Here is a 17,331-nt window from a genome sequence, read left to right as displayed (position 1 = left end):
TCAACAGAGAATTGCTGAAGAATGTGGATCACTTTGCCTATCTTGGAAGCCATCTTTCATCAAAGGCAGACATCGACACAGAAATACAGCACTGCTTAAAATATGTGATCACAGCCTTTGGATGTCTGAGTAAGAGAGTTTTCTAAAATCATGACATCCTTGCTGCAACAAAGTTCTTGGTTTATCGAGCCATTGTCATTCCAACTCTCCTGTATGGCTCAGAAACTTGGACCACATACAGAAGACATCTCAAGAGCTTGGAAAAGTACCAACAATGGTGCCTTTGCAAGATCCTTTGGATTAACTGGGAGGATAGATACACAAACATCAACGTCTTGGCTGAAGCAAATTCCAACAGCATTGAGGGCATGATCATCCAAAACCAACTTTGATGGACAGGTCGTGTTGTTCATATGCCTGACTCCCATTTTCCAAAGAGAATCTTTTTCTCACAGCTGAAAGAAAGTCAGCATAGTAGTGGAGGGCAAAGAAAGTGCTTCAAAGACACCCTGAAGGCAAACATGAAAAGGTGTAACATCACCATCAACATTTGGGAGACCCTTGCTCAGGACTGACCAAAATGGAGGAAGTCTCTTTGGGAGGGACCTCAACACTTTGAGACAGCTTGTCAACAGGTAGAAGAGGAAAAGAGGAACAGGTGAAAAGAACATCAGAACATCCAATGCAGCAACACAGAGGCCATCCCTCCTGGAAACACCTGTCTTTACTGTGACAAGACATGTGGATCTAGAATTGGGCTATGGAGCCACGTGCAGACTCACTATTAAGATCCAATCGTACTTGTTCATGAGTGATCGCCCATCATCTTACTTAAAATATTATATGCAGAAATGGAGAGAGAAAAAGGACATAATTTTATTCTAATTTTTCCTCCTCAGTCTCTCACACTCACAGCCCTACTGACAGAATGTATAACCAGGAAGCTTCCGTGTTTCCCTGTGGAATTGCAAAAGAAGAAGAATCATATGTAAGAAAGTCAGTACCTTTCAACACCAAGTTAAAAATCTAGAGAAAAACAAACCACTTCTAGGTCCCGAATTCCAGGACACAGTCCCAGGTCCTAGACAGATGCAACAACCATTACATACCTCAGGAAGCAGAAGTAATCTATGCCTCTTCTAGTCCTAGGTAGTGTAGCTGTCTTAGTGCAGCACTGTGACCGAGCTAATTAGTTCTGTCTGTGACTAATTATCCTGGATGCAGCATTTTATGAGCTAATTAGCTTACATGGAACATCATGGCAACCAAGCAAGGTACTGTTTGGCATTACAGGAATGTTTGAGAAGGGTTTGTTCAATTTGGGGATAAAACTCACTTCAGGGACTCTGTGGAGACACCAGGACACAGCTCTGAAATTTGAGACAGTCTGGAAAATTCACAATAGTAATTCAGGTTAATGAAGCTCTCAGTTCATTGTGTGTCTTCCAAGGGCACACTGAGGAAGGAGAGAGGGGCAGCAATGGGAAGCTGGCCTAGAATAGGAGTATAGTAATAAAATCCATCCCTAGTCCTCTCTTTGCTGGAGTTGGCTAAAGCATCCCCCAAAGTAGGCAGAGCCAGGGAATAGGCTCCAGTTTGAAATGAAGGATTCACTCCTAGTACTGGGAAAATAAACTGACTCCTCTTATGCCAGATAATATGACTTCTCTTTGTCCTTGCTTCCTCTATTGGGAAAAAAGTGAAGGTGCCACCCATAACCATGCTGTGGACTTCTATGTATGTCTACACAGAGCAGTCCTCCTGTTTCACATTAGGCCATGTTTTTTTCTAGGTCATAATACAAGGCATCATTCATACTACAGGGTGATGATAAAAAGAACTTAAGTATCAGTGTGCTGTTGTGTTTAGTCCTGAGGTCTGTAGCCACAATAAAGTAATATAAGAGCTCAGAAGATAAAGTGACCTGTCAATATGAGAAGACTAAAATGTGCCATGCCCCTTCCAGGATTTGCTTCATCAATATGAACAGACTCTCCCACAGGAGTTAAGTCATATTGACTTAGCCACAGGGAGGAGGGGACGGTGGCAAGAGATTGTATTAAATTTTAACCAGTCTTTAAATAATGGTTTTTGAAATCAATAATATAGGTCCTGAACCCTTGGCTTCTTTAATTGCACTTGGTTCCACTGCAGACACTGTTGAGATGAAGCTTTACCTCTTTGCTTTTACCCTAGCTTTATACATTCAGCAGAAATATGTCCTCACTCTTCAAAGGTAACCAATTTACTGCTGCTATTTGTATGCTAGTGTGAGGGGCAGGGAAGACTTCCTGACTGAAGCAAGATAACTGGGAGTGCTATTAACAAACATTTGACGAAGGTCTTCAATTATTTATTGCTTTTGTAATTGGATATGTAATTCAATATAATATATAGATGATGTATGCAATGAAATTATTATAGGTTTTCTTTGTGACGATAAATCTTATGTTTTTAATCATATTAAGATATTCTTTTTGAGCTAAGTGCAAATCAATTCTGTTCATTTGATGCTTTGGAATGCCAATAAATGGCATCCTAAATCAGAAAAATAATTTGCTCTGTTTGCCTTAAAACAAGGCCTTAAATGAATTACTTCTTGAAGTGGAGATAGAAACCATTTCTGAAAGTGCTAACAATCTGTTGTCTTTCTGAAACTGTTTTTATGATTGTTTTTCCTGCCATAATTCATTTTAAAAATAACAATTCGTACTTGTACAATGTCTTAAAAGCCACTTTATTGTCACCTATTGATAAGCTTCAGAAATGCCTAGAAACTAAAAAGCTTTGTTAAAAACATGAAAACATGTGCCATGAAAGGAGACAAAGAGTCTGTATTTTCTAATAATCATTAGATTTTAAAATCTGAAATGTGGTAATAAAAGATAGAAAGTGTTGTAACAATGTTGAACAAACCCAGGGACAACCATAATAATGAATATATAGTACCTACTATTGTTGGATCCCCAACCATTACAGAAAGATGAACTAAGCTTATTATGTGGCTTGCTCAGATACACACATAAGTCAGTGGTAGAACTGAGTTCAGAATTGAGTCCAGTTTATTTAGGTCTCTAAACACTTGGACGTATGTTTTAAACAGAGGATTGTTTATCTTGTATTTTAATCAGATTTTGCAAGTTACCAAAATACAGATTAGCTTTGTGTAAAATAGGGAGAGAGAGAGGAATGGATTCATATAAATAAACTTTGGGGAATTAAGTGGAGCGATACTGATTTACACCAGTTGAAAATTTGTCTTTTAATATTTAAACAAAACATTTAGGATTTGACCTGGTCAGCAGAAATGCCATATTGCCAGCTCCAAGCAAGCAAAAAACCACAAGTCAGCCTTCCCACCTAAAGTCAAAAGATTGGCTCATGACAAAATCATGAGATTGGCTGAAAAATCAAAAAGCTAATAAATTTGCACCAGTATTTGACTATTAGCGCTGAAGCAATCAGGATACATGATTACAACATTCTTTCTGCAGCTACAAAGACTATATAGCATTTGATGAAGCAAGCTCTTGCTCACAAAAGCTTATGAATCTCTGATTCAGCTAGTCTATAAGGTGCCTCTCTGCCCTGCCTTCTATGAAGACTGTAAGTTAAATCCAGCATCTATAAGAATAATATAATTTATTGCAAAAGTCTGAATAAAGTTGTGAGGCTTGGTAAGGCTTATCAAACCATTTAAGAAAAGGGAGAAGGCTTACAAGTGGGGAACAGACTCCTCTACTTGTAACTCTTGTTCTCCACCCACATGGAACCTTAAACATCATGGTTTCTTGTCATGGAGAAAAGTTTGATGTGCTAAGGGAAAAGCTATGAAGAGTGATGGAAAGAAAGGCACACGTTGAATGGAACTAAGGGCATTCATAGCTTCCAGAAAGAATCAGTAACAAATTCCAGGTCACTATTATTATTATTATTGTTGTTGTTATTATTATTTTAAAATACATTTTGCAATACCCTGCCAACTGGGAGCCCTGGTCATAGCAGGACCCCATTGAAATAGGAGCTGTACAAACATACAACAAAAGCCTGTCCCTGTCCTGGATGGCTTTACAATCTAAGTATCAGCAAGAGAATACAGACAGATACAGACAGGTACACAGAGGAATTTGAGGAAACAACAAAACAGGATTGGTCAGCATGACAAGCATAAGAACAGTATGTGTCAAAGGCAGTTGACAGGTCAAGAAGGTTGAAGATGGCATGGTGGCCCTGAGATTGGGTTAAAAAGGACCGTTAGAGCCTTTAGTAAAAAAGAAGCTCAGTGAAGTGCGAAGGTCAGAAGCTACATTGGAGAGGATGAAAGACTGAATTGGGAGACAGAAACAGAGAGTGAGCAGCACAGGCATCACTATGTTGCAGACCATGGCATCTCAAACTTGGTTGCTGTAGGAGATACAGAACTCAGTTTTCCTGCTTATCAAGGTAAAGCACCTCTGAAGTAAGTTATAACAGAATCCCACTGAACTTGAGGCTTTGTTACTGACTACTGCATATCAAAATGACACTGTTATGCATATGCTACTGTATTTTAAAGTACTATCAAGAGTCAAACTACAACAACAAATTACCAAAATTAATTCTGTGATGCACTAGCATTGGGTTGGTTTGTTTTCTTTTTCTTGAGTGTGAGATGCCTGCAGGTAAAAGCGCTGGTCAACCTGGTACTGGCAGCAGGGGATGACCTAATCAGCAACCTAACAATCGAAGGGAAGCTAGGTGACAGTGACCACGAGCTGATCACCTTCACCATCTGCCGGTAAGCTGGCAAGTCACTCAGTAATACAGAAGTCCTCAACTTCAGGAAAGCTGACTCTGACAAGCTCACAAGGCTTGTCAGTAAGGCCCCAAAGGACCACAACCCAAAGGGGAGGGGAGTTCAGGATGAGTGGCTGCTCCTCAAGGGAGCGATCCTGGATGCACAAGCTAAGTCTATTCCATCTTGGAGGAAAGGCAGCAAAAGGGCACAGCAGCCCCCTTGGCTCTGCAGGGAATTAGCAGACCTCCTGCATCTAAAAAGAAAGGCCTACAAAGGATGGAGGACGGGATCCACCTCCAAGGAGGAATATTCTGCACTGGTCCAGACCTGCAGAGAGCAAACCAGGAAAGCCAGGGCTGCAACTGAACTCCAACTAGCTACAAGTATCAAGGACAATAAAAAGTCCTTTTTTAGATATGTGGGGAGCCAGAGGAAAAGCAAGAGTAACATTGGACCCCTGCTAAACCAGATGGGACAACTGACAACCAACACTCAGGAAAAAGCCAACTTGCTAAATGGGTACTTTGCATCAGTCTTTCATCAGTCCCAAGGGACGCCCCTGCCCATTATGGGACAGGAAAGCCTGGGTGGGGGAGATTCCTTACCCTCCATCAATGCTGACCTTGTGAAGGAACACCTTGGGAGGCTGGATACCTTCAAGTCAGCCGGCCCTGACAGTTTACACCCCAGGGTACTCAAGGAACTGGCAAGCATCATAGCCCAGCCCCTGGCACGGATCTTCAAGAACTCGTGGTGCTCAGGTGAAGTGCCCAAAGATTGGAAGGAGGCCAGTGTCGTGCCAATCTTCAAGAAAAGGAGGAAAGTAGATCTGGCAAACTACAGGCCCATCAGCCTGACCTCTATCCTGGGGAAGGTCTTGGAAAAGATTATCAAAGGGGCCATCCTTAACAGACTAGCTGATGGCAATATCCTGAGAGATAGCCAGCATGGTTTGTTGCAGGTAGGTCATGCTTGACCAAACTTATTTCCTTTTATGACCAGGTGACCTATCACCTGGACAAGGGAGAGGAGATTAATGTCATATATTTTGACTTTAAAAAAGCCTTCAATCTGGTATCCCATGATCACCTCTTAGCAAAACTGGCCAACTGTGGCCTCAGCTTCACCACAATCTGCTGGCTGGGGAATTGGCTCCGGGGCCGGGCCCAGAAGGTGGTAGTTGATGGAAGTCAATCATCGTGGTGCGCTGTGACTAGTGGGGTCCATCAAGGCTCTGTCCTTGGGCCTATATTATTCAACATCTTCATTAATGATGTGGACAATGGAGTCAGAAGTGGACTGGCCAAGTTTGCTGATGACACCAAACTTTGGGGTAAAGCGTCCACACCTGAGGACAGGAAGGCAATCCAGGCTGGCCTTGACAGGCTCAGGAAATGGGCATTTGAGAACCTGATGGTGTTTAACACCGAAAAATGCAAGGTTCTCTACCTTAGGAAGAAAAACCTGCAGCATGCTTATAGGCTCGGCAGTGCTACGCTGGCTAGCACTAAGGATGAAAGGGATTTGGGGGTCATGATTGACCACAAGATGAACATGAGCCATCAGTGTGATGCTGCAGCTAGTAAAGCGAGCAAACTGCTGGCTTGCATCCATAGATGCTTCTCAAGCAAATCCCGGGACGTCATTCTCCCATTGTACTCAGCCTTGGTGAGGCTGCAGCTGGAGTACTGCGACCAGTTTTGGGCTTCACAATTCAAAAAAGATGTGGAGAAGCTTGAGAGAGTCCAGAGAGCCCCACACATGATCAGAGGTCAGGAAAACATACCTTATGATGAGAAGCTGAGAGCTATGGGACTCTTCAGCCTGGAAAAGCACAGGCTCAGGGGCAATCTGATGGCTGCCTATAAGTTTATAAGGGGTACTTACCAGGATCTGGGGAAACGTCTGTTCACCAGAGCACCCTAAGGGATGACAAGGTCAAATGGTCACAAACTCCTCCAGGCCCATTTCAGGCTGGATATACGGAAGAACTTCTTTACTGTCCGAGCCCCCAAGGTCTGGAATAGACTGCCGCTGTAGGTGGTTCAAGTACCTACTTTGAACACCTTCAAGAGACATTTGGATGTTTATCTTGCTGGGATCCTATGACCCCTGCTGAGTTCCTGCCCCTGGGGCAGGGGGCTGGACTCAAAGATCTTCCAAGGTCCCTTCCAGCCTAATGTCTACGAAATCTATGAAATCTCTGATCACTTCACCTGCACTGGGCCAATTAATCCTTTTTAGTTCAACATCGGATACTCAAACAAGAAATCAAAAAGAAGTAGAAATGGGAAAGAAAGTGTAAAGGAACACTAGTTTCAGAGTGACAAGGCTAAGAATACTGATACCAAGCTGGACCAGAAATCATGGAAAGCCAAAACAGATTAGGACCAGAGTCTTAAAGTGTTTACCCAGGTTGTGACAGGTGGTGACTCCCAAGCCTGGTCTCAATACTGGCCCACCCACCCGTCTGTGGAAAAACTGCCGACCTAACTCACCTGCTGTGCCTGGTTTTTAGATAAGTACATAGATGGTATTAGGCAGGAGGCTGCCCTTTGAGCACCCTGATAACAAAGGGCGGTTTTTACATGACTCCAGCCTACCCTTATCATGTCCCATGCCTTGCAGGTATCGTCCAGTTTGTTACCACTCTGGCTTGAAGTCAGGCCAAGCTCAGATCATAGTTAGGCCTCTTGCATACTACCCTGTTCGGGGCCTCACACACTCTGTCCCTCTCTCACAGGGGCCTCTAACATTCAGCCCACTCTCACCAGGACTCTGTCATTCTGCCCATTCCTGGGCCACACACACACCACCCTGCTCCCTTGAGTGACCACGAAGGCCATCAGGTTTATCTCTATACTCCTTGGCCAGGCCTGGTGCAGCCTTTTGGGTCTCTCCCATGACACTCAACTGCATGGTGGGTGGGCAGTTAGCCAAACTGTGGACTGACTTTGCCCCTAGCCCCTCACCAGGCAACTAATCAGTCTCTCCCCCCCCCCCCCCCCATTTTGGGCCAACGCTCCACCCCTTATGCTGGGGCTCTGCGGTCTTCCACCCCTATGGGTTCAGGTGCCTCCACTCGACGTGCCTGGCCTGCCACTCTGCCCTCTCAATTAAGGCCTGAGTTCTTACACCCCTGTGGGCTCAGGTGCCTCTACCTGGTGTTCCTGGCCCACCACTCCAAGGTCCAACACCCCTATAGAGCTCAGGTGCTTTTGTAAGCATGCCTGGCCCTACCTTGCTCTCTCAATAACTTACCAAATGGTGGGGGCTGGGGTTAAGGTGCCCCTACCCGTCTTTCACCGGGGTGTTGTGGGGGGAAGTGGGCACGCTAGAAGGGAGGAACAGGCTGCAATCGGACCTAGACAGGTTACAGGGGTGGGCGGATGAGAACAGGATGGGTTTCAGCACTGACAAGTACAAGGTACTGCACCTGGGGGGGGGAAGAACCAGCAGCATACCTCCAGGCTGGGGAACTCCTTTCTCATCAGTGCAGAGGCAGAAAAGGATCTTGGAGTCATTATTGATGCCAAAATGAATATGGGCTGACAGTGTGGGGACGCGGTCAGGAAGACCAACCATACCTTGTCATGCATCCACAGATGCATCTCAAGCAGGTCCAAGGAGTTGATCTTCCCCCTCTATGCGACACTGGTCAGGCCGCAGTTGGAGTACTGTGTCCAGTTCTGGGCACTGCACTTCAGGAGGGATGTTGTCGTGGAAACACACACAGAGTACTTTTGGGTCAGGTCAGCAGAAGCTTTTATTCAAAAGAAACTACAGCTGTAGGGGGAGTTCCAAAGTGACATGGATTTCCCAAGCACTTGGAAGGGGTCCCCCCCCAAGAGCAAAATCAGGAGGCTTATATACTTTTTAACAGTCGCTTACAACTCACGTGATCATATAGTGAAATTAGCATGAAAAGCAGCTATAATATTACTTCATTATTTCTTTGCTGTTATCAGGATGGGAATTATGGGGGAGATAGGGTTAGTTCACAAACCTCCTTCTTGCACCTGGAAATCTACTTTGTACATACTTTTTTTTTTTTACCTTCAAGGCCGCGGTAAGCGAAGCATTTGCAGAAGAGTTACAAAGAACAAACACTTGCCCTTATCTGTTCTACTGTACCGAGCCAGCAATTCTACACAAAGCGGTTATGTCATCTTATAACTAAAATAATCAAAGTTTAAGGCATATATTTTTTCTGATTCCACAGCCCCCCCCTTTGAGACTATTTAGTCTCACTTTAGCCTTAAATTTCCATTCTCATGAGCCCCTCTATTTCATCATGCAGCCTTTCATGTTTTCTTTCAATCTGCTCACACTTTTGTAACACCATTATTCTAGACTCTGCTGTGGGTTTTCTTGCCTTGCTAAAGCTTCCCCTGCTGGCTTTCACGCAGCAGAGGATCAGTTGCATTAAGACATAGAACATTATCAGAACTATCAAGACAAACAATATTCCATACAGGATTTTCTTGCCAAGGGCCCCGAAATCTGGGAGCCAGGAGGTTAGCCAAGACCACATTTCTTCTAGACCCCAGTCAGTATTTTCTGAGGCCACTTGATGTAGGACCCTTAACTGATTTCGGATTTTGCGAATGTCAGTTTCGATTCGCATGTCCTGATTGACATAGACACAACAGGTGGAGTTTACTAAGGCACATACTCCTCCCTGGGATACCAATAGGTAATCTAGGGCTATGCGGTGTTGTATAGTTACTTGTGAGATCTGGGAGATCTCTTTTTGCAGAGCCTGAATTGCATCCGCAGTGGCATTTCCCATAGCTTCCATTGTGGCTGAAATGTTAATTATGGCTAGTTCCAATTCTCTTACTCCAAGCCACGGTATGAAGGTTCTCACAAATCGATGGAACCCTGTGTTTCTGGTAGCTAAGGGGTTAACCGCCCTTTTCATGTGATGGTTGAAATTTTTTACTTGTTCCAGATATATTGCACTATGCATTTCGAAACCAGGGATAACACGTCCAAGAGTGCATGCCCCCACCCAATTCCAGGGCAAGATTTTATGAGCCCTGTTTCCGCAGAGCCAGTAAAGGCCTGGGGCAGAAAGGGTACTCAAATCTCGACAGTTGTTGTGCCCTATTCGGCACTTTCGATTGATATGCATCGTATAGGACGGTCCACGTTCAGCTGTTATTCTGCTGGACCGAGATATATTACAAGAAGTAAAATTGGAGTGAATGTAAAATTCTGATCTGTTTGCAATGAGAGCAACATGAGGTTCCTTAGAAAAGTTGTAGACCATGAATCCTGTACAATTGAGAGAGGGTACGTTACCCAACAGGATTCCACTGGTGCTACTAGGGCTATAATCTAGAGTAGTTAGGCAATGAGGGTAGTGTCCTACAGGTGTGGCTTTATTATAAGCTCCAGTGTTGTTGGATCTGTAACAGAAAGGCGCCTCTACTCTTGGGGAGATTATCCAGTTAGCAGGGGCGGCCCTCCATTCTTTAGGAGCGGACCGATGGGCAGCTAACGAGTAGTGTCTAACGAAGCCGCCGTTTATTGTTCCCCATTGCTGGAGGGATATTGGTACTCCGATCATTGGGATTCCTTGGTGTAGGTGTGCTGGGCTGTGAGAGCATATCCAGCAGTCACTTTTATTTCCAGCTTGAGCCACCGCATGGGAGATCTGCAAATACAAATTTTTCTCCCACCCCCCTTGGGTGATACTGAGATACCCAAGTGTGATATATAAGGATATCAGTGCCATTTTTAGATACAGGAGGGACAAAGAATCTTAACAACAAACATAACCAGCACCAGTAAGAAAAAGAACACTACCAGCCAAACCCAGGATGGCAGCCAAAGTCTTTCTTCGTCCTCTGGGCTCAAGTTACCTAAAGGACTGATAATGTCGGCTCTTGGTCTTGATCGAAGTGGTGATCTTCCGAATGGGAGCGTTCACTTTCTTCGAGGCCGAAGATGATATCTTCGTTCTTCAACTGATGAATCCGGCTGGGCTGAGGTGTTGGGTGCAGGGGAGAGGTTACTAGCACTTGCACCCTGATGCTCCTCACTTGCCTGAGTGAGGTCCTGAGGGTCTTTGTCCTTGGCCTCAGGGAAAGATCCCAACCTTGGTTGGAATACAGCTGCTTCGGGGTCCAATGGAGGTGATACCTTCTTGCAGTGCGAGGCGTGAGTCCACGTTTGGTGACCTTGGCAACGAACAGCAGAATTAGTGGTTAGAAGTACCTGGAAAGGTCCTTTCCATCTGGGTTGAAGTGCGTTTTTCCGTTGATAGACCTTTACGTAGATCCAATCCCCTGGTTCGAGGTTGTGACAGGGAACATCCAGTGATTGAGGTAAGGCTTCTTGGACCTGTGAATGAACAGACCTGGCATACTTCATTAATGCCTTGCAATAATTTAGTACAGTTTCATCAGTTAATTGTAGGTCTGTTTGGTGAGGGGCAACAGGTGGTGTAGCTGGCATCCTCATGGGTCGTGCCATGAGTATTTCATAAGGGGTTAGGCCATGTTTTCTGTTAACAGTGTTTCTAATGTGCATAAGAGCAATGGGCAGTGCATCAGGCCATTTGAGGCCTGTTTCAGCACAAATCTTCGAAATGCGCGTTTTTAAATCAGAGTTTTTACGTTCTACAGCACCACTTGACTGTGGATGATAACTACAGTGTAGGTGTTGCTGTATGTTGAGTGCTTGGCAGATGTTTTTTACTATCTGTCCTGTGAAATGGGTGCCACGGTCACTATCTATTGTGAGAGGCAATCCAAATCTAGGGATGAATTCTTTGAGCAATTTCTTTGCTACAGTGATGGAATCAGCACGTACGCATGGGTAGGCTTCCACCCATCCAGAGAACACATCAATAATAACAAGAATGTATTCATAAGAACAGCACTTAGGTAGCTGCACAAAATCAATTTGCAGATTTACAAACGGTCCCCATGGAGGGGGATGGGCTGCGGGTGTCGTTTTTACCCGTTGCCCAATGTTGTGAGCTAAGCAGATGGGACAGGAGCTACAGTACTGTTGTGCCATGGAAGGAAAATTTGGGGCAAACCAATTTCTTTGTACTGTAGCAATCATTCCTCCTTTGCTCGTATGGGCCACAGAGTGGGTTAAACGAGCAAGATGTGGCAAAAGCTCTCTAGGCGCCACCAGGCGGCCGTCCGGGGAGCGCCAGAGAGAGTCGGGGTGCAGTGAACATCCTGCACGCAGCCAGTCATTTATTTCCTTTTTTGGGGCCTGATTTTGAAGAAGGGCCAGACTTGAAAGGCTAGCCAAAGGAGACTGGTCTGCTGAAAAACAAACAAAAACAGAGTTAGGAGCCTGTGGGCCAGAAAGGGCCGCATTTCTGGCAGAACGGTCTGCCAGATCATTTCCTCGTGTGACATCATCAAACGGTTTCTCATGAGCTTTACATTTAACAATAGGAATAGCAAGAGGCAATTGAACAGCTTCTAAGAGCGCTTTTACATAACAACCATGACTGATTTGGGTCCCTGATGAAGTGAGGAACCCTCTTTGTTTTCAGATTTGTCCAAAATCATGAACAACACCAAAAGCATACTTAGAGTCAGTATAAATGGTTGTGGTTTGATTTTTTGCAAGAATGCAAGCACGTGTTAAAAAAATGAGTTCAGCAACTTGAGCAGAACGAGCTTGGGGTAAAGAATAGGCTTCCAAAACAGCATACTGAGTGCATACTGCATATCCCGCAACTAATTTGCCTGCATCATTTCTAAGACAGGAACCATCAACAAACAAAACAAGGTCAGAGTTCGGGATAGGAATGTCCTTGAGGTCAGTTCGAGGGGTTAACAATTGAGTTGTGATAGACAGGCAATCATGAGGCTCACCATCAGAGGCAATAGGCAGAAGTGACGCAGGATTCAGAATTGAACAGCGATTTAAGGTTACATTTGCAGCTGACAGTAGAAGTTTCTCATATTTAGTAAGACGGGAATTGGAAATGTGCTGAGTTTTGCCCTTGAGCAGAAGGGCCATCACAGCATGTGGAACTGCAACTGTTAAAGAGTGTCCCAAAACTAGAGAATCTGCCTTTTCAACCAACAAGGCAGCAGCTGCAACTGAACGGAGGCAAGGAGGAAGTCCCGCAGCTACGGGATCAAGGGCAGAGCTGTAATATGCAATTGGGCGATGCTTTTCACCATGCAGCTGAGTGAGTACTCCTAAAGCGATTCCTTCCCGTTCATGACAAAACAAGGTAAAGGGTTTCTTATAATTAGGAAGTCCAAGAGCAGGAGCAAGAGTGAGGGCTTGCTTAAGGACCACAAATGCTTGTTCGGCTTCAGGAGTCCAAGGGAGGGGTTCCGGGGTGGTATCATGAGTGAATGCTTGCAAGGGTTTTGCGAAAGCAGCATAACCCAGGATCCACTGTCTACAATAACCCGTTGCACCTAAGAATCCCCTCATCTGTTTTCTAGTCATAGGTTTGGGAATGTTGAGGATAGCTTCAACTCTACTAGGGGAAAGGTGTCGTTCTCCTGCTGAGATATCATGCCCTAAATAATGTACCTTAGACTTGCAGAGCTGCAATTTAGATTTTGAGGCCTTGTGGCCTTTCTGAGCTAAAGCTGTGAGGAGTGTCAAAGTATCTTGCTCACAGGCCTCTAAAGTGGGTGAGGCTAACAATAGATCATCAACGTACTGAACAAGGGTGGACCCCCCTTTGAACGTGATAGGATCCAAATCTTTTTTTAGGATCTGGGAAAACAGGGTTGGGGACTCTGTATATCCCTGAGGGAGTCTTGTCCAGGTATATTGAAATCCCTGATAAGTAAATGCAAACAGATACTGGCTATCCTTATGAACGGGGATAGAGAAAAAAGCAGAACAAAGATCCACTACTGTGAAATATGTAGCATCTGAAGGGATACAGGAAAGAATAGTGGCAGGGTTAGGGACCACGGGGAAAGCGGGTAACACAGCGGCATTTACAGCTCGAAGATCTTGCACAAAGCGATACGTATCTTTACCAGGTTTTTTGACAGGTAGGATAGGTGTGTTGCAAGGGGAGCGTATTGGGACAATAATCCCTTGCTCAAGGAGTGAGGAAACGACAGGCTTGATCCCTTCCTCAGCTTCCTTTGAGATAGGGTACTGTGGGACACGAGGAAGTGGCTTGGCAGGGTTCAGGATGATACGCACTGGTTCAGCACTCAGCATGTGCCTCACTTCATTCGCATGGGTGGACCACAGCTGTGGAGGTACTCATGCCAACAGTTCCTCTTGCAAGAAGGAAGTGTCAGAATCAGAGTACTCCTGGGTTAGCAAAGCCACAAGCTCGGTTTCCCTATGTTCCGGTACCTCAAGGTAAACACCATCTGGGCTACAATAAATCACGCATCCCAGTTTACACAGCAAGTCCTTACCAAGAAGGTTGACAGGTGCACAGGGGCTAAGAAGAAAGGCATGATTTTCAGACAAAGGGCCAATAGAGATGGAGACAGGTTCAGAGACGGGATGTGGGATAGGTTGTCCGCCTATACCGACAGCATTTACAGTTTCAGGAGAATAAGGTAGAAAAGGAAACTCAGCAGCCTTTAGCGTGGAGCGGGACGCTCCGGTGTCGACAAGACAGGAGACAGGTTTACCAGAAATAAGGCATTCAACAAACGGACCAGATTGGTCAGTAGCAAGCAAAGGAGCAATGATGTCACTGTCCCTCAGGCTGTCCTATTCAACACTGGGAAAATTGACAGGAAGTGGAGGTGGGGGCTGGGGTCTGGGTCCTTGGCCGGGGCGGTTGGGGCATTCTGATTTCCAATGTCCTTCTTGCTTGCAATAATGACATTGGTTCCCATAGCCTGGGTTTTGTGGGCTCAAGGATCTATCTCTTCCCCTGAATCTACCCGGGCCTCCCCTTCCCCGTCCTCGTCCCCTTCCTCTACCTGGACCCTGCAACTGAGAAATCTGTAAGGCCATTAACTTAAACTCGGCACTGTCTTTAGACCGTTCCAATTTGTTATGAAAATGGTTAGCCGCAGCAAGGACTTCGGTCAAATCTTTAGTTTCCCAGCCAATAATTACTGTTTGAATTTTCTCAGCAATTTTAGGGTTAAGTCCCTGGACGAATGCTGCCACTATTGCTTGTTTAGCATTTCCGACTGGGTTATCCATTCCTGAGTATTGTTCAAATGCCTGTTTGAGGCGTTCTAAATAGTCACTGGGGTGTTCATTTTTGTTTTGTTTACAGGTATTTATTTTGGTCCAGTCTGCCTTTTTTGGGCAAATTGTGAGAACTGCCTGAACCAAAGCATTTCTCTTGTCAATAAAGTCTTGGCCAATCCCTGGGTTTTGATCTGGCCAAGTACAGGCAGCGTACAGACGTAGCATAGTCTCCTTGGGCAAAATGGATCGCATGAGCTGATTAATGTCAGCCCATGTTGGATTATAACAATTTATAACAGTCTGCAATTCTTCCTGAAATTTTTCTGGGTCTTCCCTGATTTTTGGGAACTTTTGAGTTAAATTGTAGAGATCACCTGGAGTCCAGGGTGCATGCACAGTTACTATATTTTGTCCATCGGTGCCAATGCCTGGCATTTGTCTTAGGGGGTAAACTTGTGCAGTTCGGGATCTCAGATTGATGGGAGATCTTTCCATGCCTATTCCCATTCTTCTAAATACACCTGTGGTGGGTTGTGACCCAGGAGTAAATTGCCACACTGGTGATGATTGAGTGGCAGATATGGTGGATGAGTCCGGACTATTAAGCTCCGTGGATGGATTTACTGAAGGAGCTTCAGCTAATGGGTCACTAGCCTGGGCTGCAGCCTGATGTTGAACCGGTTGTTGCTGATGTGGGAGTCCCAGGAGAGCGGGGTTCGAACAAAGGTCAAGGATATCCTCTGCTGGCTCCGGTGGTGGGGGCGCCCCGGGCAATGCTGGATACATTGGAGCGGTGGCCAGCGTGTAATTTGGGGGAGCAGCCAATTTCTCCCGAACAGCTTTTAACTGCTGTTTTAATTTTTCTTGAGAGTCTTTTAGGCTCCTAGTTTGAGATTCTGTCCGCCTTTTGGACATTTCATCATACCAATAAAAGAACGCGTCCCACTGGTTTTGTGGTGTTTTGGATCCACGGGACTCTAACGCCCCTCTCAAGTGCACTATTTTATCCTGATCAAATGTTCCTTCCTGTGGAAAATGTTTCACAGGATCATCCCTAGTATACCAGTTCCACTTATCCAGGTACTTGCAAGTCTCGGGAGAATAGTGTGTGTACATAAAGTACGCCGGAGTCCCCTTAGGGGGGACAGGAACCTGTTTAGACTGACTTGTTCCCATTTTCAGTCACACAGGGAGACGTAGGAGAGGCTTATTTAGGATGTCCGGGCCGCTCAGTGCCTTGCCCCGCAGTTTTTCACTGCCCAGACAAAAGGCTTCTGACCTGACACCGGCTCATAAAATGGAAATGGGGAGGGAAACACTAGAGGGATCCTTTCACTCCTGCTTTCGGCAGAAGCTACTGGGACGAGGGGTTTGGAAAAGACAAAATCACTCAGACGCCCTGTCCACTGGGTCACGAGGTTCCAGTTGGGTCCCCTTGCTTTCAAAACTGCCCTGTCAGGCAGAATTGGGGCGGCTGAACCCAACCGTAGTCTCAGTCCTGGTCAGTGGCTCATATTTCTAAATACACACACACATTCATTCAATAAGCCCTGTCCACTGGGTCACGAGGTTCCAGTTGGGCCCCCTTGCTTTCAAAACTGCCCTGTCAGGCAGAATTGGGGCGGCTGAGCCCAACCGTAGTCTCAGTCCTGGTCAGTGGCTCATATTTCTAAATACACACACACATGCACATTTATTCAGTCAGCCAAACCTCCTACCCCACACCGCCTTAGTTAATTAACTACAAGCCCGATGTGCTGTTGGATGAAGGTGCCTCAAACAGTTTCTCCCTAAAACGTACGTTACCAGACACAAAATGGGATCCTTTACCAGACAGAAAATTTTAGCCGGCAGTAAGGTTCAGACTGACCTGTTTTAACAAGGTTCAGATCCAGTTACCACGGCCAAGTTGGGAGCCTACAGGCAGTCCTCCTCCGAAACCCCAATAGAGATTTTGAATTAGGTCTCTTACCTCTCAAGTTTGGCGCCTCAGGGTTCGGGGGGGGGGTAGCCTGCGGTCCTCCTTCCTCAGCCTGTGTTCTGGATCCGAGTCACGGCACCAGGAATTGTCGTGGAAACACACACAGAGTACTTTTGGGTCAGGTCAGCAGAAGCTTTTATTCAAAAGAAACTACAGCTGTAGGGGGAGTTCCAAAGTGACATGGATTTCCCAAGCACTTGGAAGGGGTCCCCCCCCAAGAGCAAAATCAGGAGGCTTATATACTTTTTAACAGTCGCTTACAACTCACGTGATCATATAGTGAAATTAGCATGAAAAGCGGCTATAATATTACTTCATTATTTCTTTGCTGTTATCAGGATGGGAATTATGGGGGAGATAGGGTTAGTTCACAAACCTCCTTCTTGCACCTGGAAATCTACTTTGTACATACTTTTTTTTTTTTACCTTCAAGGCCGCGGTGAGC

The 17,331-nt window shown here is 45.4% G+C and overlaps 1 protein-coding gene across 1 annotated transcript in view; it reads left to right on the top strand.

Annotated features, from left to right (window-relative positions):
- The first annotated feature begins 2,117 nt into the window (after window positions 1-2,117).
- Window positions 2,118-17,331, top strand: part of CPB2 (carboxypeptidase B2) — a 38,355-nt gene continuing 23,141 nt past the window's right edge. The window contains exon 1 of the mRNA XM_014608367.3: window positions 2,118-2,236. Within this exon, the coding sequence (XP_014463853.1) occupies window positions 2,166-2,236 (71 nt within the window). The 5' untranslated portion in view covers window positions 2,118-2,165. The remainder of the gene's footprint in view (window positions 2,237-17,331) is intronic.

Source organism: Alligator mississippiensis, chromosome 1 (genome assembly GCF_030867095.1).
Source record: "Alligator mississippiensis isolate rAllMis1 chromosome 1, rAllMis1, whole genome shotgun sequence".
Taxonomy (NCBI): domain Eukaryota; kingdom Metazoa; phylum Chordata; order Crocodylia; family Alligatoridae; genus Alligator; species Alligator mississippiensis.
This window is presented reverse-complemented; position numbering and strand designations above follow the sequence as displayed.